This window comes from Garra rufa, chromosome 23 (assembly GCF_049309525.1).
Source record: "Garra rufa chromosome 23, GarRuf1.0, whole genome shotgun sequence".
NCBI lineage: Eukaryota > Metazoa > Chordata > Actinopteri > Cypriniformes > Cyprinidae > Garra > Garra rufa.
Window position 1 is genome coordinate 11,571,916 of NC_133383.1, and position 22,182 is coordinate 11,594,097.

Genomic DNA, 22,182 nt, shown 5'->3' on the forward strand with positions numbered 1-22,182 from the left:
AAAATCCTTCATCACTTGAATAAAGTAAGGGATAATAAACATCTTTATTTTGCGGTAACGACTGGCTTCATTATCAACAACATTATCCCACTTATTACACAACTGCTTTATAGATTATTAAGATTTAGGTCAAAATTATTAGACACGAAACACTGATCTGAGTTGAAATATTTGAACGCAAAGCTTCCATGAAGAAATCAGTTGCTAGCAAATGGCAAGTTCAAATTAGGCATTTTAGGTATACAGTGCAGTCTTACCAGTTTTCTTACACAACATTTCACCACATAAATAATTAAGGAAGTAGTACTAATTTGTTAGTTATCTCATAATCCATTACAGTGTACAAAAAAAAATGGTAGCAGCTTCATTTGTATGAAACAATAGAGTGAGTCCACGATACCAGGTTGACCGAATTAAGAAATTGTCCACATAATATTGAATTAAGCTTTAATAATTTATTAGCTAACCAAACACAAAGCTTCCGCCAAGAAAAATGATCAAGCATATAGCACTGACTTAAGTTGCCCTGAATGTCGTGACTGACCAATCAGAATCAAGCATTCCACTTTTTTTTTTTCTTCTTTTTTGGGGGGTCTTTTTATGCCTTTTATTGTGATAGGACAGGAAAGAGCTGGGAGGAGAGAGGGGAGCGGGATCGGCAAAGGACCTCAAGACGGGAATCAAACTAGGGTCACCGTGAGCGCAGTTGCACTATATGTCATAACAAGATCATAACATAAATAACATCATGAGAAATAGTTTAATAGCTGTGATACTGGGTTTGAAATTAAATGTTTGCATAGGTATGACAGGAAACACGAGCATCTAACAATGCCTTGGAAAAAACAATCAGGAGCGCAGCCTAAATCCTGTTTACATGAAATAAACCTGCTCCCGAGCAGGTTTAAGCTTACGGACCTGTTGCTATGACACCAAGTCCGAGATGCGCATCGAAGAACGAAACAGTCCAAGGTCAGGACAAATCCACAACAATCAAATCCAGCTAACTGAGTTAGCGACGTACGAAGAACGGACCCCAGGACTGGGTTATATGTAAATAAGCGATCAGTATAAAGCATAAACAAAAATCACGTGGCGTTATTTTGTTGAACTTTAGTAAGACTACTTTTGTGTAAAAATAGCCTGGCCCTTTCTTGGATGTCTAAAATTTGAATAGTAAATAAACATAGCAAATATTCAAACCGTTTGCATGTTTTTGCATAGACACTGATGCATCTGTTCATTTCAAATGCAGATTTCCGATCCAACTATTACCCTGCATGTTTCCATGCATGTGAAAAGAATCCTATCTGAATCCAAAATAAAATGTTGACAGATTTTTGCATTCATGCAGACTTTGCTTTTTTTGTTTTTGTGCTTTTTGTGCATTTTATTTTATGCTAGGTTATGCTTTTGGAATGAGATCCTCTATTACCATGTCACATCTTAAACAATGGCCACATGTAATGGACAAAATTTAGTGACATTAAAAATTATGATCATTGAATAGTTTTTGGACAAACTTCACAAGGATGTAATAAAGTGTAATATGTAATGTTTTGATAGTAACTGGTTCATTTTTCCTTTGATTTTGCAGTGGGAAAGACATCGTTGATTACCAGATTTATGTATGACAGTTTCGATAATACCTACCAGGTGAGTGAAGATATTCTGACAGGTGTTTCTCATCAGATGCATGAATAAATGTATTTTATTTTTAAAGTTTCCTTGTTTTTAATTTTCAGGCCACAATAGGAATCGATTTCTTGTCGAAAACAATGTATCTTGAGGACAGAACAGTAAGTAAAATTTTGTTTGTTCTATAAGAGTAAATGCACATTCCTTTCAATGTTTTAAAGGTACTAAATGCATGAAAATATTAATCATGTAAAATAATTTTACCTGTGTATAAATGTCTGGGATGCTATTGATTGTGGACTGAGGGATTTTTGTGGTTCAGTCAATATTTTTATGACTGCACAATGTGTCATTTTTAAAAACATTTCAAAGTCAGTTAACATTGATTTTAATCAAATTGCTATTTTTTTGTATCAAAATGCAGTTTTTTTAATACTATTACATTGTTAATGTTCTTTGTTATATTTTATTATAATTATTTTAATTTATAAAACTAATTTTAGCATGAACTTTGCTGCTGATGTGTTGTTAAATGATTGAATAATTAATTAATTAATATTAGAATAATTACATTTACTTGATGTTAAATATCATTTTTATTATAGTAAATAATTTTAAATGATTTGACATAATAATGTTTAATTCTTCTGATGACGTACACTGCTGTTCAAACGTTAATGTTTTTTTTTTTTAAAGAAGTCTCTTATGCTTATCAAAATTCAATTTATTTGATTAAAAATACACAAAGTAATATTATTAAATATTATTGCAATTTTAAAAAGTTTTATTTTAATATACATTAAAATCTAATTTTTGTGATGCAAAGCTGAATTTTCATCAGTCATTACTCCAGTCTTCAGTGTCACATGATCCTCCAGAAGTCATTCTAATATGCTGATTTATTTTTAGTGTTCAGTTGTGCTGCTTAATATTTTTTAGAACCTGTGATACTTTTTTTTTCAGGATTTTTTGATGAATAAAAAGTAGAAATCAAAATAGAAATCTTTTCTAACAGTCTCATATCACTTTTTTTCAGTTTAACACAGCTTTATTGAATAAAAGTATTCATTTCTTTCAAAGAAAGAAAGAAAGAAAGAAAGAAAAAATGTTTTGACCCCAAACTTTGAACCGTAGTGTATTTTGTTACAAAAGATTTCTATTTTAAATACATTTTCTTTTAACCGTTTTATTTATTCGAGAATCCTGAAAAATGAATCACAGCTTCCAAAAAAAAAATATTAAGCAGCACAACTGTTGTCAGCATAGATAATAAATCAGCATGTTAGAATGATTTCTGAAGGATCATGTGACACTGAAGACTGAAGTAATGATGCTGAAAATTCTGATTTGCGTCACAGGAATAAATTCTATTTTAAAGTAAATCAAAACAGAAGACCATTATTTTAAATTGCAATAATATTTCACAATATTACTGTTTTTTCTTTAAAAAAATAAATAAATTAAGACTTGTACTAATCCCAAATGTTTGAACGGCAATGTATTATAACTGCAATATGCGTGAAATTAATTCTACATCATGTTTTTCTCCTTGTGAAGCCTTAGTATTGTTTTTTGTTGTTGAACATTAATTTGAAAATGTATATTGTGATGTGTGTTAAAAACTCAGCGTAAACTGCACCGTGAGAAATTCCTGTGCCTCTTTCCCAATAGTTTCTTTCACTCCCTCTCTTGTTATTTGTTTACATGTGTATGTTTCCTTCTGTGAAGAATTGCTCTTCTTGATTGGTTTTGAAGATCTGCAGTCTTGATAACATAACCCAAACCTAACTCATATCATAACCCTATAACATGAGCCCATCTAAAGACTCACAACTTAACCCCTAATCCGTTCCCTAACCCGAATCCTGAATTTGAGAAATCTTTTTAGTCCACTTTGCTTTTTCTTATTCCTTACATTTCATTCCACTCCTTTTTTATCTATTATTTTCCCTTTGAATGTTTCATTTTCCCCCTTTTTTTTCCTTTATTCTCCTTCTTTTCTTTTGTTTGTTTTCCATTCACACAGATCAGGCTGCAGCTTTGGGACACAGCAGGACAGGAGCGTTTCCGTAGCCTCATTCCAAGTTACATCAGAGACTCTGCTGCTGCTGTTGTAGTTTACGACATCACAAGTAGGTATCTGAGACCCGCTCTGCGTCCAGTTCCCCTCCTCTTACCTCTTCCTCTTCCCCTCTCTCCCCCTCTCTCTCTCTCTCTCTCTCTCTCTCTCTCTCTGCTGGATCTCTGGTACTAAAATATTTGGCCAGGTGCGGCTGCAGCTTTGGGACACAGCAGGACAGGAGCGTTTCCGCAGTCTGATTCCCAGCTATATCCGGGACTCTACAGTTGCCGTGGTAGTCTATGACATCACAAGTGAGTGTGGATCCTCAGCAGGAAAGCTTAAGGAAGAGGAAAGCTGTCTGTCATCTCAACACAGTCTCTCTTTTTCTGTTTCGCATCCTTTGTGTTTCTTTGTGATTTCATTCTCTGTCTTCTTTTTTGTATCTTGTTTTTTGCTTTGTAATTGCTATTCAGTGCTAAAAATATATTTTGTATATATTTTCATTTAAAGGTTCTGTTTAAACGGATCTGTGCTTCACTGTAGCTTATAATGGAAAAAAACAGCACAGCTAAATTATACAATTTTTGTTGAGACAATCTTTTTCTGAAAAGAATGCAAAGTACAGTTCAAAAAACAGTTCCAAAATTTTTACTAGTCCAACCATTGCTTTAATTTTTAGCAATGCATTTTTGTATTTGCTAAAAATATATTTTATGTTGTTTTCTTAGTTTTTTTATTAACGTGCATTTATGTACCGAATTACAGACTGATTAAATGTAGTTGATGTAGATGAGAGATGATTTGTCTGTTTCTTTTCAGATGAACTCTTTCTGCAGGCCAAGTTCCTGAGGCACCTCCAGCTTTAGAACTTCCTCCTTTCTTTCCTCTTACTTTATCCCTGTGTTTTTTTTTTCTACCTGCGAGTGACTCCCTGTTTATGATCCTGGGATTCCTCCTGATAGACCCCCTGCGACTCATCTTCAGTATTAATCCAGTGTTTCTGAAATCCCCCCCGACAGATGTCAACTCGTTCCAGCAGACCACCAAATGGATCGATGATGTCCGAACGGAAAGGGGAAGTGATGTCATAATCATGCTAGTGGGAAACAAAACAGATCTTGCAGATAAAAGGTATGTTTAAATGGTTGTTTTTAGGAACATTATGGTTTGTTACACTGTTATTAAAGGGTTAGTTTACCCAAAAATGAAAATTAGCCCATGATTCACTCACCCTTTAGGCATCCCAGAATAATTTTTTAATATAACCCTGATTATATTCGTCTGAAAGAAGGAAGTCATATACCCCGACTTCCTTCTTTCAGACGAATATAATCAGGGTTATATTAAAAAATTATTCTGGCATTTCCAAGCTTTACAGTGGGGTTGACGGGTGTTTCTCTTCATCAGTTCAAAACAAGTTCAATAAAGTGCATCCATCCATAATAAAAAGTGCCTCACATTGATTTGGGGGGTGAGTAAAGACCTCCTGTAGCAAATCGATGTGTTTTTGCAAGAAATGTGAAAATGTAAGAATCACTGCTTCCGGGTACGACCAGATTAAAGTGATTATTGCGTTTGTTTTATTGGACTTGTTTTGGACTGATGAAGAGAAACACCCGCCTATGCCATTGTAAAGCCTAGGAAGTGCCAGAATTTTTTTAAAATATAACTCTGATTGGATTTGTGAGAAAGAAGAAATTCATATACACCTAGGATGCCTGAAAGGTGAGTAAATCATGGGATAATTTTCATGTTTGGGTAAACTAACCCTTTAAATGTTGTTCAATATATATCCTTTTTATTTAGGAAATTAATCCTTTTAGGGTGCATTAAAGGAGAAGCTCACTTCCAGAGTGAAAATTTCCTGATAATTTACTCATCCTCATGTCATCCAAGATGTTCGGTTCTTCTACCTATGAGTGGGATCAAGCTAGTGCAAGTTGAGCATTTGTGGTTAAAAAATATTTAAATTTGTATTTTTCTTAGAAAATTGACAACTGTTTCAATACTTAAGATCCTTATTTCTCGGCTGGGATCGTGTAAAGCCCTTTGAAACTGCATTGAAACTGTAATTTGGACCTTTAACCCGTTGATCGCCATTGAAGTCCACTATATGGAGAAAAATCCTTGAATGTTTTCTTCAAAAACCTTAATTTCTTTTCAACTGAAGAAACAAAGACACGAACATCTTGGATAACATGGCGTGAGTAAATTGTCAGGGAATTTTTATTCTGGAATTGAACTTCTCTTTCAAAATGATCAAAAGTTTCAGTAAAGGCATTTATAATGTTACAAAAGATTTGTTTCAAATAAATGCTGTTCTTTTGAGCTTTCTACTCAATCCTGAAAATGCATCATGCTTTCTGCAAAAAATATTAAGCAGAACAACTGTTTTTTTTTAACATTGATAAATGTTTCTTGGAGAGCAAATCAGCATATTAGAATGATTTCTGAAGGATCATGTGACAGTGAAGACTGGAGTAATGATGCTAAAAATTCTAATTTAACATCACAAGAATAAAATACTTTTTAAAATATATTAAATCATTGATTTAAACTATAATAGTTTCACAATATTACAGTTGTACTGTATTTTCGATCAAATAAATGCAGGATTGTTGAGAACAACAGACTCTAAAAACTTACAGAGCCCAAATTTTTGGTTAAGGTAATGTTTGCAAAAAATAATAAAAACTAATTTTTATTTTATGCAGTATTTACATAAAACTTAACCGAAATATATCTACTGATTAAAGCACATTTTTCTTTAAATGATACTAGTACTCTATTAATCTGCTCAAAATAGCAAAATATCGACAATAGGCAAATATTAATGATATAAATGTTTTGCTGATAATTTCAGGCAAGTTTCTATTGAGGAAGGAGAAAGGAAAGCCAAAGAACTGAATGTAATGTTTATTGAAACCAGCGCTAAAGCCGGATACAACGTCAAACAGGTGAGTGTGACTGAGATTTGAATGGAATCAACAGTAGAAATATGTGCTTTAATGATTAAAAATCTAACTCTGCATTAAATTATTTATTAAAGGAATAGTTCACCCAAAAATGAAAATTGTCATCATTTACTCACCCTCGTGTCGTTTAAAACCTGTTTAAGTTTCTTTCTTGTGTTGAACACAAAAGAAGATATTTTGAAGAACAGTCAGTGTGGACCATAAACCGTTTGATAACCAGCATTCTTCAAAATATGTCAGAAACGACATGAGTGAGAGTACATTTTTGGGTGAACTATCTCTTTAATATTTTCAAGATGACTCAAAAACTGAACAGCATTACTGAACATTTCTCTCATCTCAAATACACCCACACATTGTTTTTGTTCTGATCCTGGTGTGAGAGTTTAATAATGGCGCTTGTGTTTGTCTCGCCCAGCTTTTCCGGCGTGTAGCAGCAGCTCTTCCTGGTATGGAGAGCACACAAGACAAGAGCAGAGAGGACAGTATCCTACACGAATACAAATATATGCATACGTTTACATATACAGTTGAAGTCAAAACGTCTGCAAAAGAATCTGCAAAATGTGGATTATTTTACCAAAATAAGAGGGATCATATAAAATACATGTTGTTGTTTTTTATTTAGTACTGACCTGAATAAGATATTTCACATAAAAGACATTTACATATAGTCCACAAAAAATGATAGTTGAATTTATAAAAATGACCCTGTTCAAAAGTTTACATCCCCTTGATTCCTAATACTGCATTGTTACCTGAATGATCCACCACTGTTTTTTTTGTTGTTGTTTAGTGATAGTTGTTCATGAGTTCCTAGGTTGTCCTGAACAGTTAAACTGCCTGCTGTTCTTCAGAAAAATCCTTCAGGTCCTGCAAATTCTTTAGTTTTTCAGCGTTTTTGTGTATTGTGTATTTCCAACAATGGCTGTATGATATTTGAGATTCATCTTTTCACACTGAGGACAACAGAGGGACTCGTATGTAACTATTACACTCACTGATGCTTCAGAAGGAAACACGATGCATTAAGAGCCGGGGGTGAAAACTTTTTAAATTTGAAGATCAGGGTAAATTAAACTTCTTTTGTCTTCTGAGAAGCATGTAGCTTTTGTAGCTTCTGAAGGGCAGTACTAAATGAAAAAAAAAAAGATATTTAGGCAAAATAAGAAATTTACACATCTTCATTCCGTTCAAAAGTTTACACCCTTGGCTCTTAATGCATTGTTTTTCCTTCAAAAGCATCAGTGAGCGTTTGAACCTTCTGTAATGGTTACATACGAGTATGTAAACTTTTGAACGGGGTCATTTTTATAAATTCAACTATTATTTTCTCTTGTGAACTATGTAAACATCTTTTTGATGTAATAGGTCTTATTTAGGTCAGTACTAAATAAAAAATAAACTGCATTTTGTATGATCTCTTATTTTGGTTAAATAATTAACATTTTGCAGATTCTGCAAGGTGTATGTAAACTTTCGACTTCAACTGTATAATGAGCTTTTCACACTTGCAGGTGCTTGTTTTAGGACTTGATTGTCCATCTGTATAAATGTTTCAGTGTAAACGCACTACAAAACATTGTTTTTCCTTAATTCCTTTTTCCCTCAGTGATTGACATAAAATTGGAAAAGCCACCAGAGCAGCCGGTCAGCGAAGGCGGGTGTTCATGCTAAGGATTCAGTCGACATTTCTGTGCCGTGTCTCTTATTGTCACTCTTTCAGATGCTCTTAGTCGCACTCACAGCATCTCTCTGGATATTCTGCAGAAGCTCCGCCTACCTGGATGGAGTAGAACACTACTTGCCCGTCACCCTCGTTACCGCCGACCCACTCGGATGACTTTAAATTAGAAAGCACAATGTGGATGTGTGTGCTGTTGCTTTTCTATTAATTGTTTCCGTTAATCGTACACCTTTTGTGGTGTTTTTGTTTTTCACTCTCAAAACACTTTATCAAGTGTTGTTTTTGTCCATGTTTCGTTTTATGTGAAGTAATCCTTATATTACTGTAATGATGACATGAATAGGAACAAAACCAGATAAATAAATAAAATTACAGAACTAATGTGAGAAGGATATCCAGATTTAAACACGGGAGGACTTGCTAAACATCGATCCAGGTTTATGGTGCAAAGATGGATGTTTGGAAATATCATATGTGGCTATGGGGCGTTACATCTGTGACGTTGCTAATGTCTCTTCTTCATAAGGAAGAAAGGAAAGTGTAAAAACAAATGTTTTTGGAACTTGGGAGAAACAAGTGCTGCTTTTAGCTCAGTTGACCCTCAAGCATTGCAGTTTTGTTCTTTAGATGCCATTTAATGTTATTTTTATTTTGAGAATTAGAAAGCCAATAGCTTAGTCAGAGAGATACAGGTATTGTAAAGAAATATTATGTATATTAAGGGAAGTATCAGATTCAGTTTAACAGATAATATGCAGACGTTGCCTTTGATGGTTTGTTTTATTGGGCTTCCACTGTTTTTTTTTTAGCATTGTAAAGTTTGATTTATTGTAATAATGACACACTAGATATGGTTTTGATTTGTTGAATCAACCATGAACCCTAATATTTATTTGTAATGTCTTTTTGTTTTTAAACACTGTTTGGTTTTTCATAATTCGTAGATGGAGACGTTTAGGGGCCCAAAGCACCTGCCACGTTTTTTTTTTTTTTTTTTAATGTACAGTGCTAAGTTTGTCCGCAGACTGATCTAAACACTTTTAAGATATAGTGCATTTTGTGTCTTTTGTTTGGTGGTTTTCTTGAAACGGTCTCATGCATTTCAAATGGATTTTAACCAGTTTTGTCCGGCGACACTGCTTGACACCAATGCTCATTATTTGCACTGCTAAAATTGATCAGCATCTTGAGATGTCCCTAATAAAATCTTGTATTTAGCAACAGTGTGTGTGTGTTTTGTTTTTTTCTTAATGGATAATGTATAACTTTGTTTGCTAATCAGGGCATTGCTAAATGCAGTACAAGTAATATTACTTTTTCCAAGTAACTAGTAAAGTAACGCATTACTTTTTAATTGACAAGAAAATATCTGAGTTACGCCAGTTACTTTTTCCCCATTTATTGATTAAAAGCTCTCCTGTCCCCATGTTGAGAGAAACTGTAAGATGCTACTTTAGTTCTAGAATAAATGTGAACATGCATCAATTCATCTCACTCACTAAAAAAACAGATACAGTATTCCTCAAAATGAATAAAAACTGAAATTCAATGCAAACCTGCAATAATTAAATATGGTAAATAATTCAAATATCCTAATCCCAATTTATAAACCTAATCTAACATTTGTTTTCCTTTTCTTTTCTTTTTTTTGCTGAAGAGTCTACTGTACAGCCGTGAATTTACTTTTCTCTAAGTCTGAGGCTTTTGGTGTAAAAAGGCTTTTACATTTGCCAAAAATAGAACTTTTTGTATTAAAAACAAAGCAAGCCCTGCCCAGATTTAAAAAGTAATGTGATGCATTACTTTCCATAAAAAGTAAGTAGGGAGTGACTCAATATTGTAACGCATTACTTTTAAAAGTAACTTTCCCCAACACAGGCTAAATGCGCAGGAGATTTGATTGTAAACACAAAACAATGAAACGAGTCTGTACATAATATCAGCATTTTATTTTAACCAAAGTGTTGCACAACAATATAAAGCTTATAACTTATACTTGCAAGGTATCATAGTAGTGCATAAACCGGCCATAAATCATGAGAACTTATTTCATAATGCTGCCTTCAATATATCAATTTACTTTTTGCTGGCTACTTCAGCATCACATTTAAGAGAAAACACTTGTAAGGAGAAATGTATCAGTATTTAAACAGCATTCAACGGTCTGATGATTCCTCCCAAACCTCATGCTATGGAACATAAATAGCCGAGAGTTCTGGTTGATTAGCCGCTATAGCGAGAGGAATAACAATGTGCAGTAAACGGTAAAAGTGCTTGTACTACAAACCAGTGTGTTCATAATTGAGATAATACATTAAAATAATATGGTAAGACACTAATTTGCGACATCTAGCAGCAAAACGATTTGTTTTGTACAGCTAAAAATTGCTGGACTCGGATTAGACCGAAAGCCAGAACCATAAAATGTAATAATGGCAGCGCCCACTCTTACGTGACAAATAAGGTAGATATATATAGTTATAGTTATTGATACATACATTTGAGCTGCTAATATAGGCCTATTTTCTTTAGACTGTAAACAATGAAAAAAGACGAATACTTCCTTACACACTAATTGACCACTTAATGCCCATTGAGTTTTAAACTGCAGCTATTCTAATATTTACATATTTATATGCATGATCTGGAACTAGAGCATTTGCTAATGCTGAGCTTTATGGACGTCTATGTTCTCTGTCTGCTGGATTTCGTTGATCGTCCTGTTGTTTGACCGGTCCTCAGCAGAACCAGAAGGGCATCCATAGAAGAGAACGCATCGCTGCACCTGCAGCCATTCCAGCCAGGAGGCCCAACGCGATCTGCTCGCCGAAATTGTCGTCATAAGAGTGTCTGTGTACATAGACATGCTGAGTCCCTGCAGGGAAACACATCAGGATTAGAGGTACATCCCTTTTACTTTATGGAAAAAAAATATCTATTGTGGGAACCAATAAGACCACTGAAAATCAAAGAGTTAAAATTTTATTTCAATGTGGTAATACATTGTCACATTTAAGGCGAGACACTTCAGGTGAATAGGGTAAAAAAAAAATTAACTAATAGTTATTGCCTTACTTACCCAGTTGTGTTAAGGCACCGGTCTGATCTGGGTTTGTTTGTGTTGTGTCATTGTTTGTCTGGAGCACATGGCTGTCAGTTGGTATTTGTGTTTTGCCATGTGCTCTATTGTTACCCCGCCCCTCTTGTTACCTGATTATCTTGTTAGGGTTTACACCTGTTTCTTATCATTAGTTACCCTTTATATTCTCCTCTTGTTTTCTGTCCTGTGCCAGATCGAATTTCTGCTCTGCTGAGTTAACCTGGCTTTTGTCTGTTAAAGGTGTTATCCTGTTTCAAGCTCTAGTCTTGTCTTGCGTAGTTTCTAGTTCTATTTTTTCCTTATTGATATTAGGTTTTACTTTATTTAGTTTTGTGCTATCTAGTCCCTTGTTTTTGAGCTCCTGCCTTTTTTATTTTAGTTTTTGTTTTTTCCCCCTTCCCCTTTGCTCCCCAGCTTCCCTATCAGCTCTGGCTGCTGGCTTCCCCATTCCCTGCCACCTTCTCCCCATCCTTTGCTGCCCAGCGCTACCTGCTTCCATGCCCTTTCCTGTTCCATCCATCCAGCTGCTCTGCTAACAACTGTCTTGCTTTCCAGCCTCAGAAGATTGCAGTCAAGACAGCCAAGCTTCCTCCTTCGCATTCCTGTAAAGGCCCTTTCCCTCCCTCTGCCGGCGTCATTCCCTGTTCCCTGGTGCTCATTGGAGAGCTTGCCTGTCTTTTGCTCTTGAACTATTGCTCTTAGCCATTCTCTGTGGAACCCCTCATTTGGACGCCTTCTGCTGTGCTGACGCTCACCTCCAAGGACCTGGCTGGTCTGTCCTGATTACCCCTTCTGACTGTGGCTGAACTATTAATTCTTGAGTTTCTGTTTGTGTCTTTAAAGAACCAATAAATCTGTTATCCCTGCAACTGATTCCTCCTCTTTGAGCACCCCTGACAGTTCGATCTGGCCAGCATGGAATCAGCGGGGTCTGACCAGATTCGGACAGCCGTCCTTCAGCAGGGGGTACTGCTGGGTCAACATGCCACACGACTCACGGAAGCTACCAGAGGGGTAGAGGTCGTGTCCTCTCAAGTTACTGAATTGACTAACCAAGTCAGGGAGCTAATGCGGGACCAGGACAGCCTTCGGTCTGCTGCAGCTGCTTCTGCTCCTACTCCTGTCCTTGCCCGGGTAACTCCAGAGCCAAGAGTGCCAAATCCGCCTCTCTATGATGGGGATCCTAAGGCTTGTCGCCCGTTCCTGTCCCAGTGTGCCATCACGTTTACCCTGCAGCCCACCACCTTTGCTACTGACGCCGCAAAGGTGGCATTTGTTATTACCCTACTCACCGGGAAGGCCCGAGAGTGGGGAACTACAGTCTGGGAGAAGCAAGCGCCTTACTGTGCCACATTTGAGCTGTTCCGTCAGGAGATGATCAAGGTGTTTGATCGCTCAGTCGCTGGCAAGGAGGCAGCCAGTCAGCTAGTGAGACTGAGGCAGGGCGAATCATCAGTCACTGACTTTTCCATTCAGTTCCGGACACTGGCTGTGCTTTGCGGTTGGAATGAAGCTGCATTATGGGATGTTTTCAGAGAGGGGCTCAATCCTGAGATTCAAGACGAGATTGCTATCCATGACCTGCCTGCTTCATTTGATGATCTGGTGGACCTGGCACTTCGTGTTGAGACACGTATTAATTTACGTCGCCAACGGGTCATGACTCATTCCTCTTGGCCTACCTCTCCCCGTTCCGTTTCTGAGGCTGCTACTGTCCGTCCAGAGTCGCTTCCTGAAGTGGAGCCCATGCAGGTGGGGCGTACCCGTCTGGCAGCAGAGGAGAAGCAGCGACGCCTCAACCAACGTCTCTGCTTCTACTGTGGAAAATCTGGGCATTTTGCTACAGCATGTCCTTTAAAAGCCAGAGCTCGCCAATAGACGGGGGAGTATTGGTGAGCGTCACCCCTTTATCTGACTCCCCTGTATTTCGTACCCAGCTGCCCGCCCTTGTCAAATGGGGGCCTTTTTCAAGGCCATGCTCAGCCCTGGTGGATTCTGGGGCTGAGGGTAATTTCATTGATGCTACCCTGGTGGCCCGGTGGGGCATCCCCATCACTCCTCTCAAGAAGAGACTCATTGCCAGGGCTCTCAACGGCACCATTCTCACCCAAGTCACTCACGTCACTTCCCATGTAAGTTTAACTGTCTCTGGCAACCATAGTGAGGAGATCGCGTTTTACCTCCTCGAGTCTCCCAGCACACCTATTGTGCTGGGGCACCCGTGGTTGGTGAGACACGGCCCTCACATTGGTTGGGCTGAGAATTCTGTGCTGGCATGGAGCTCTTATTGTCATAAATTTTGTCTGGGTGTTGCTTCGTCTGCTGGTTCTTGTTCTGTGTTTCAGGAGGAGCAGGCTGCGGATCTGACTGGTGTTCCTGCTGAGTACCTCGATCTTCGGAGGGTCTTTAGCAAGTCTCGGGCGGCATCTCTCCCTCCTCACAGACCCTATGACTGTGCCATTGACCTCCTCCCAGGCACTTCTCCGCCTCGTGGTCACCTCTACTCTCTTTCAGCGCCGGAGAGAGAGGCTATGGATAAGTATATCCAAGAGTCATTGGCAGCTGGCCTCATCCGTTCTTCTTCTTCTCCTGCAGGCGCGGGGTTCTTCTTTGTGGAGAAGGATGGTTCTTTGCGCCCCTGCATCGATTATCGCGGGCTGAATGACATCACTGTAAAGAATCGGTACCCCCTGCCATTGATGTCTTCAGCTCCCGAGCTGCTGCAGGGAGCGCAAATCTTCACAAAGCTGGACCTCCGCAATGCCTACCACCTGGTTCGGATAAGGGAAGGGGATGAGTGGAAGACAGCCTTTAACACCCCTAGTGGGCACTTTGAGTATCGGGTTATGCCCTTTGGGCTTACTAATGCCCCAGCTGTCTTCCAGGCCCTGATTAACGATGTGCTCAGAGACATGATCAATCGATTTGTCTTTGTGTACCTTGATGACATTCTGATTTTTTTCTTCGTCATTGCAGGTACACACTCAGCATGTCCGTCAGGTGCTGCAGAGGTTACTTGAGAACCAGCTTTATGTCAAGGCGGAGAAGTGCACATTCCACGCAGACTCTGTTCCGTTCCTGGGACAGATAATCTCGGCGGAGGGGATAAAGGTAGATCCTGCCAAGGTAAGGGCCGTCTCAGAGTGGCCAGTCCCCGACTCTCGTAGAGCATTGCAGCGGTTTCTGGGATTCGCCAATTTTTATCGGCGTTTCATCCGGAACTACAGTCAAACTGCTGCTCCTTTAACTGCTCTAACCTCTACTTGTGTCCCTTTCAGGTGGTCTGAGCAGGCACAGGGAGCTTTTACGAAACTTAAATCATGTTTCACATCTGCACCTGTCTTGTCTGTTCCAGACCCTGATCTGCAGTTTATTGTGGAGGTTGATGCTTCTGAGGTCGGGGTTGGGGCGGTCCTCTCCCAGCGATCACCCCTTGATGGGAAGGTGCACCCTTGTGCATACTTCTCACACCGTCTGAGCCCGGCTGAACGGAACTATGATGTCGGTAACCGTGAGCTGCTCGCAGTTAGGCTGGCACTGGGGGAGTGGCGACACTGGCTGGAGGGGGCGGCGGAGCCCTTCTTGGTCTGGACGGACCATAAGAACCTTGAATACGTCCGTTCGGCCAAGAGGTTGAACTCTCGGCAGGCCAGGTGGGCCCTCTTCTTTGATCGGTTCCGTTTCACTCTCTCGTACAGGCCGGGGTCCAAGAATATTAAGCCGGACGCCCTGTCTCGCCTCTTTGCTGACCCGGGGAGCGAGGCGCCGCCCGACACCATTTTACCCCGGGGTGTCGTGGTGGCGGCGGTTTCCTGGGGTATTGAGAGGCGGGTCAGGGAGGCCTTGCGGGGGAAGGAGGTTCCGAGAGGCTGCCCTATTGGTCTGTTGTTTGTTCCGGGTCCGTTGCGGCCTTTGGTCCTTGAGTGGAGTCATTCTTCTAGGCTGGTCTGCCATCCAGGTGTGCGGAGGACGTTGGCTTCTGCCCGCCAGCGTTTTTGGTGGCCTTCACTGCCCCAGGATGTCAGACAGTTTGGGCTGCTTGCTCGGTTTGCGCCCAGAACAAGACTTCTAACAAGCCTCCCATTGGTCTGCTGCGGCCTTTGCCCATCCCCACCCGCCCTTGGTCCCATATTGCCTTGGACTTTGTCACTGGCCTCCCCGCCTCCAGGGGCAATACCATGATTTTGACGGTTGTGGACCGCTTTTCGAAGGCTGCTCATTTTATTCCCCTACCCAAATTGCCCTCTGCTAAGGAAACTGCTCTGGTGGTAGTCGATCACGTCTTCAGGATTCATGGTCTTCCCAAAGACGTGGTCTCTGACAGGGGGCCCCAGTTTGTTTCCCATTTTTGGAAGGAGTTTTGTCGTCTGATCGGTGCTTCTGTGAGTCTGACGTCAGGATTCCATCCGCAGACCAATGGGCAGTCCGAGCGAGCTAACCAGGATTTGGAGCGGATGCTCCGCTGTCTGGCATCACACAATCCCGCCTCCTGGAGCCAGCAGCTCACCTGGGCAGAGTATGCCCATAATACACTTCCTGTGGCAGCCACTGGTATGTCCCCTTTTCAAAGTTCTTTTGGTTATCAGCCTCCTTTGTTTGCTTCACAGGAACCTGATGCCGCAGTCCCCTCTGCCCAGGCCTTTGTCCAGAGATGCAGACGCACATGGGAAAGAGCCAGGAAGGCGCTCGTTCAGGCAGGGAGACGTGCCAAGGTGGCAGCAGATCGTCGTCGGACTCCTGCACCCAAGTATGTTTGTGGGCAGAGGGTATGGCTTTCCACTAAGGACCTGCCCCTTAAGGTGCCATCACGCAAGCTGGCACCCAGGTTCTTAGGGCCATACCGCATTACTAAAGTCTTAAGTCCGGCGGCGGTGCGGCTCAGGCTCCCTTCTGTCTTTGCTCGTGTTCACCCTGTCTTCCATGTGTCTCGTGTCAAGCCTGTCATTTCTTCCCCTTTGAACCCTGGTGTGTCTACTCCTTCCCCCCCTCCCCCCCATCTCATTGATGGTTCCCCAGTGTTTTCTGTTAAGAGGCTGTTGGACGCCAGAAGGCGTGGTAGGGGATACCAGTACCTTGTGGACTGGGAAGGGTACGGCCCTGAGGAGAGGTGCTGGGTTCCGTCTCGGGACATCTTGGACCATTCCTTGATCGAGGACTTCCACCGTCGACGGGGCTCTTCGGTTCCTGGAGCGCCCGGGGTCGCTCCTGGAGGCGGGGGTACTGTTAAGGCACCGGTCTGATCTGGGTTTGTTTGTGTTGTGTCATTGTTTGTCTGGAGCACATGGCTGTCAGTTGGTATTTGTGTTTTGCCATGTGCTCTATTGTTACCCCGCCCCTCTTGTTACCTGATTATCTTGTTAGGGTTTACACCTGTTTCTTATCATTAGTTACCCTTTATATTCTCCTCTTGTTTTCTGTCCTGTGCCAGATCGAATTTCTGCTCTGCTGAGTTAACCTGGCTTTTGTCTGTTAAAGGTGTTATCCTGTTTCAAGCTCTAGTCTTGTCTTGCGTAGTTTCTAGTTCTATTTTTTCCTTATTGATATTAGGGTTTTTTACTTTATTTAGTTTTGTGCTATCTAGTCCCTTGTTTTTGAGCTCCTGCCTTTTTATTTTAGTTTTAGTTTTTTCCCCCTTCCCCTTTGCTCCCCAGCTTCCCTATCAGCTCTGGCTGCTGGCTTCCCCATTCCCTGCCACCTTCTCCCCATCCTTTGCTGCCCAGCGCTACCTGCTTCCATGCCCTTTCCTGTTCCATCCATCCAGCTGCTCTGCTAACAACTGTCTTGCTTTCCAGCCTCAGAAGATTGCAGTCAAGACAGCCAAGCTTCCTCCTTCGCATTCCTGTAAAGGCCCTTTCCCTCCCTCTGCCGGCGTCATTCCCTGTTCCCTGGTGCTCATTGGAGAGCTTGCCTGTCTTTTGCTCTTGAACTATTGCTCTTAGCCATTCTCTGTGGAACCCCTCATTTGGACGCCTTCTGCTGTGCTGACGCTCACCTCCAAGGACCTGGCTGGTCTGTCCTGATTACCCCTTCTGACTGTGGCTGAACTATTAATTCTTGAGTTTCTGTTTGTGTCTTTAAAGAACCAATAAATCTGTTATCCCTGCAACTGATTCCTCCTCTTTGAGCACCCCTGACAGGTTGATTGATTACATTGATAATTGCAAACATTTTTTGTATTACAAGTTTTCTAAAATGTTAAGTTTTAATATGCAAATGAGGCATTTTTTTTTAATGAAATATGCACTCATTTGCATTTTTAGTACAAAAATTTTAAAGGAACACTCCACTTTTTTTGGAAATAGGCTCATTCTCCAACTCCCCCTGAGTTTATAAGTTGAGTTTTACCGTTTTGAAATCCATTCAGCCGTTCTTCTGTTCTGGCAATATCACTTTTACCATAGCTTATCATAGATCATTGAATCCTATTAGACCAGTAGCATCGCGTTCAAAAATGACCAACGAGTTTCGATATTTGTCCTATTTAAAACTTGACTCTTCTGTAGTTATATCGTGTACTAAAACTGGCGGAAAATATAAAGCTGCGATTTTCTAGGCCGATAAGATTAGAAACTACACTCACATTCCGGTGTAATAGTCAAGAAAGTTTGCTGCTGTAACATGGCCGGAACAGGCGCAGTATTATCACGCAGCACATGTGGAAATGCTAACCTAGCTGGGAACTAATTTCAGGCACTGTGTGATATTACTGCGTCCATATTACAGCAGCAAACTTCCTTGACTATTACTCCAGAATGGGAGTGTAGTTCCTAATTTTATTGGCCTAGAAAATCGCAGCTTTACATTTTCCGCCGGTATTAGTACACAATATAACTACAGAAGAGTCAAGTTTTAAATAGGACAAATATCGAAACTTGTTGGTCATTTTTGAACGCGATGCTATTGGTCTAATAGGATTCAATGATCTATGCTAAGCTATGCTAAAAGTGATATTGCCAGAACAGGAGAACGGCTGAATGGATTTCAAAACGGTAAAACTCAACTTATTAACTCGGGGGGAGTTGGAGAATGAGCCCAAAAAAGTGGAGTGTTCCTTTAACACTAGATGAAGTCAGTTTCAAAATTCTTGTTTATGTTTTGACATATTAGAGTCAAAAGTTTTTACAGAGGGAATTTTGGGTATCTCATTTTGTCACTCAATAATTCAGAAATGCTTAGAACAGACAGAAAATGATAGATTGTTTTTAAATGTTGGTGGGAATAAAATGTATAAAATCAAGCAAATTAAATATGAACACATCCCTCTGCAAAAACCTTCAGGATATAGTCAGGAATAAAAATGTAAAGTTTGATGTGTGTAAGTGTTGCGGAAGTGGAAATTTGTGGCTCAGTGTAGGAGAAAAACTCATTTTGAGAAAACGACCTTTAAAAATATGTATTGTATTTGAAATCTATTGACACAAATAGATAAAGTGCTATAAAAGAAACACTTAACAGTGCCTTTTGGGTGTTTTCTTTCCACTAGTATGAAAAAACACTTTAGGAAAAAACAAAAAGCCCAAAATCTCAAACTTGACAGGTGTGTGAAAAAACAGTGTTTTTGCCTGCAGTGTCTCCCCTTAAACAGAGAAATATTGAAGATCCAGCACAATTTCTTAAAGGAATAAGATATTTTTTCACATAAATTCGTTCTGAATGAATAATGTGTTTGTATTGTTACCTCCACTGCCTGTATTTGGCATGATGTAAACTGCATTATGACTGTTAATCGGAACAGTCTGGTATGTATCGTCATAGGGATTGTATGTGAAAACCTATAAGAGTGAAAAGAAACGTAAATTGAGTGAAACATGAACTCAGTTACAATGAACAGTGAAAACCATCCTGCATGTCAAGGATAGCACTCACAGGATTTCTTTTCGCCTCCATGAGTGTGAGTTTCCAGGCCCTGAAAAGTGACAGAACAGAAATAATTAAAAGAGAAGAAAATGAACAGGGCTTGATATGTTGTTAGAGGGTTTGAGCTAAAGGGTTAGTTTACACAAAAATAAAAATTCTGTCATTAATTACTCACCTTCATGTTGTTCCTAACCCGTAAGACCTTTGTTCATCTTTGGAAGACAAGTGAAGATATCTTTGATGAAATCCGAGAGCTTTCTAAACCTGCATAGACAGCTACGCAACTGACACGTTCAAGGCCCAGAAATGTAGTAAGGACATTGCTAAAATAGTCCACGTGACATCATTGGTTCAACCTTAAAGGAGTAGTTCACTTTCAAAACAAAAATTTTCAGATAATGTACTCACCCCCTTGTCATCCAAGATGTTCATGTCTTTCTTTCTTCAGTCGTTTTCCATTTGAGGAAAACATTTCAGGGTTTCTCTCCATGTAATGGACTTCTATGGTGCCCCTGAGTTTGAACTTCCAAAATGCAGCTTCAAAGGGCTCTAAACCATCACAAGCAAGGAAAGAAGGTTCTTATGTAGCAAAATGATTGGTTATTTTAAAAAAAATTCTAAAATTTCTATACTTCTTAACCTCAAATGCTAGTCTTATCTAGCTCTGTGTGTACTCTGTGTAGAGATTAAAAAGTATATAAATTGTAAATGTTTTTAGAAAATAACCAATCGTTTCACTAGATAAGACCCTTCTTCTTGGCTGGGATCATTTAGAGCCCTTTGAAGCTGCATTTACACAGCATTTTGGAAGTTCAAACTCAGGGGCACCATAGAAGTTATATTATATGGAGAGAAATCCTGAAATGTTTTCCTCAAAAAACATCATTTCTTTACGACTGAGAAAAGAAAGACATGAACATCTTGGATGACAAGAGGGTGAGTACATTATCTGTAATTTTTTTGTTCCGAAAGTGAACTTCTCCTTTAATTTTTATGTAGCTACGACTCCTTTGTACACATAGAAAACCGAAATGACAACATTCAACAATTTCTTAATTTTTATAGCTTTTAACATTACGGTTGAACCACTGATGTCACATGGACTATTTTAACAATATTTTAACAGTGTCCTTACTACCTTCCTGGGCCTTGAACGTGGTAATTGCATTGCTGTCTATGCAGGGTCAGAAAGCTCTCGGAGTTTTAATTGAATATCTTAATTTGTGTTCCGAAGATGAACGAAGGTCCTATGGGTTTGTAACCACATGAGGGTGAGTAATTAATGACAGATTTGTAATTTTTGGGTGAACTATCCCTTTAAAATGTCAAAGGTCAAGACTTACAGTGCCTCATCTTCACTGTTGGCACACAGGATCAGCATATTACCGTCCCTCATATAAACAACCAGCATATTCTCTCTGGGGTGACTCTCAGGTGGACATACATCTGCTGACAAAGACACTATCTAAGTATTTTCATACCATGCACATGCACTTTCTACACGACCAGATAAATTGAAAGGTTGAAAAAGTTCCTTCCTACTTGGACACTCCATTCCAGACTTCACATTCACGCAGGTGGCCTTCAGATTCACTTTGGTCTCGTAGTCTCTTCTGGATTCAGTTTTGTAAAAAACAAAGCTCCCATCTATCCACAGGTCACACCAGTTCAGCTTCCAGCGTTTGAGGACTGAAGCTGTGAAAGTTTTGATAAAATAATAATAATTTCCATAGCCTTTTGTAGAACAGACTGTACTATATGCAAACAAACTACTATTGACTTTATTTACAGAATGCTTTTATAATCGATTCTTAGATTCCAAGCAGTTGGGAATCAACAGTAAGATTTTAACTGTTTATCCCTGAAGAGGCTAGTTGTAGAAAATATAGAAAAATTCTGTCATTAATTACTCATCCACAAAACTAACATCTACTGTACTGTACTGTACTGTAACACTGACCGTAAGAGGATTACTGTAAACAGTGTCAGCCCTGAGTTTCATAACAAACCTTCTTGAACAATATATTATTAATTATTTTATTATACATCCTTACTCAATCTTCTGTTGTTAACAACTTAAACAATTTATATTTTTCAGAGATACCTTGAAATCCTGGTTCAGTTTGGCCAACCACAAATGCTTTTTGTTCCTCAGACAGTTTTTTTGCACTCTTCTCCTTGATTTGTTATAACTTTTTTTATACTTTTGGCAGTCTATAGTACTCCAAATGTTTATCCCGGTCCGACCAATTAGTACAGCCCAAAACATGACAATAATTGTAGATTGTAACACTCTTTATATAAGCATATATAAATGAAGAATCTTCCACTTACACTGTCTCCAAAGCCAGCCAGATTTGAGCAGAGCCATTGGGCCTGATCAGTCGACTGCCACAGGAACAACAACTATACTCCTAATGTTGTGTTGCTTCTTTGATATGACGGCAGAGTTTGGCTGTTTGTTTATGAGCGATGACAGTGCCTGTAAGAAGTCTCAGCAGTCAGAGGGGGTTTTGTAGTGCTGGAATCGTTTGATGACTCTTCCTCTAATCCTTTAAACAGGCCAAAGTGAAGCTTCGCTTGACCAGTAATCTCAGATTACAGCACCGTGTGAGTTTGTACTGGTTGTACGTGGAATATTCTCTTCCTTTCTTGTGTTTCTCAATCTCTGTTTCAAGTTGTTGTCTATTATTGTGCATTGAAAGAGTCTCCTTGCTCAGACTGAATGCTAATGCACACTGTAGCATACTCATCTAAATCACACTTTTGGGTAAACAGACTAACATTACCCCTAAATAACACCTTTTGCATTTTTTAGATTTGAATTAAGATTTATGTCTTTAAGAAACTCATTTCCTTTCCA

At 39.6% G+C, this 22,182-nt stretch overlaps 2 protein-coding genes across 4 annotated transcripts in view; one reads left to right on the plus strand and one right to left on the minus strand.

Moving 5' to 3' along the window:
• rab6a (RAB6A, member RAS oncogene family) overlaps nt 1–9,583 on the plus strand; it is an 11,892-nt gene extending 2,309 nt beyond the window's left edge. The window contains exons 2-8 of one of the 2 annotated variants that reach the window (XM_073829478.1): nt 1,598–1,656; nt 1,746–1,799; nt 3,665–3,770; nt 4,720–4,831; nt 6,564–6,657; nt 7,094–7,160; nt 8,288–9,583. In XM_073829478.1, coding sequence (XP_073685579.1) covers nt 1,598–1,656; nt 1,746–1,799; nt 3,665–3,770; nt 4,720–4,831; nt 6,564–6,657; nt 7,094–7,160; nt 8,288–8,352 — 557 coding nt within the window. In that variant the 3' untranslated portion in view covers nt 8,353–9,583. Of the gene's footprint in view, nt 1–1,597; nt 1,657–1,745; nt 1,800–3,664; nt 3,771–3,905; nt 4,012–4,719; nt 4,832–6,563; nt 6,658–7,093; nt 7,161–8,287 lie in introns of both variants that reach the window. The other variant, XM_073829477.1, reaches the window with a different exon arrangement.
• A 707-nt stretch (nt 9,584–10,290) lies between these two features.
• On the minus strand, nt 10,291–21,846 carry plekhb1 (pleckstrin homology domain containing B1). Of its 2 annotated transcripts, none has more exons than XM_073829815.1 (6): nt 21,654–21,846; nt 20,862–21,014; nt 20,663–20,765; nt 19,329–19,368; nt 19,141–19,234; nt 10,291–11,237 (listed from the first exon to the last, which is right to left on the minus strand). In XM_073829815.1, exons 1-6 carry the CDS (start codon nt 21,688–21,690, stop codon nt 11,101–11,103), a joined length of 564 nt encoding a protein of 187 aa, XP_073685916.1. In that variant the 5' UTR covers nt 21,691–21,846; the 3' UTR covers nt 10,291–11,100. The 2 variants fall into 2 exon arrangements, with proteins under 2 accessions (XP_073685916.1, XP_073685915.1); XM_073829814.1 differs by having other exon boundaries at nt 20,663–20,768.
• Nucleotides 21,847–22,182: the final 336 nt, after the last annotated feature.

Coding starts and splice junctions, on each gene's coding strand:
- plekhb1 (XM_073829814.1), bottom strand. CDS start 21,690: ATGGCTCTGCTCAAATCTGGCTGGCTTTGGAGACAGT. Junction 19,369..20,662: donor AACAGTGAAGATGAGGCACT/GTAAGTCTTGAC, acceptor GTCACTTTTCAG/GGCCTGGAAACTCACACTCA. Junction 11,238..19,140: donor GCCAAATACAGGCAGTGGAG/GTAACAATACAA, acceptor GTTTCCCTGCAG/GGACTCAGCATGTCTATGTA.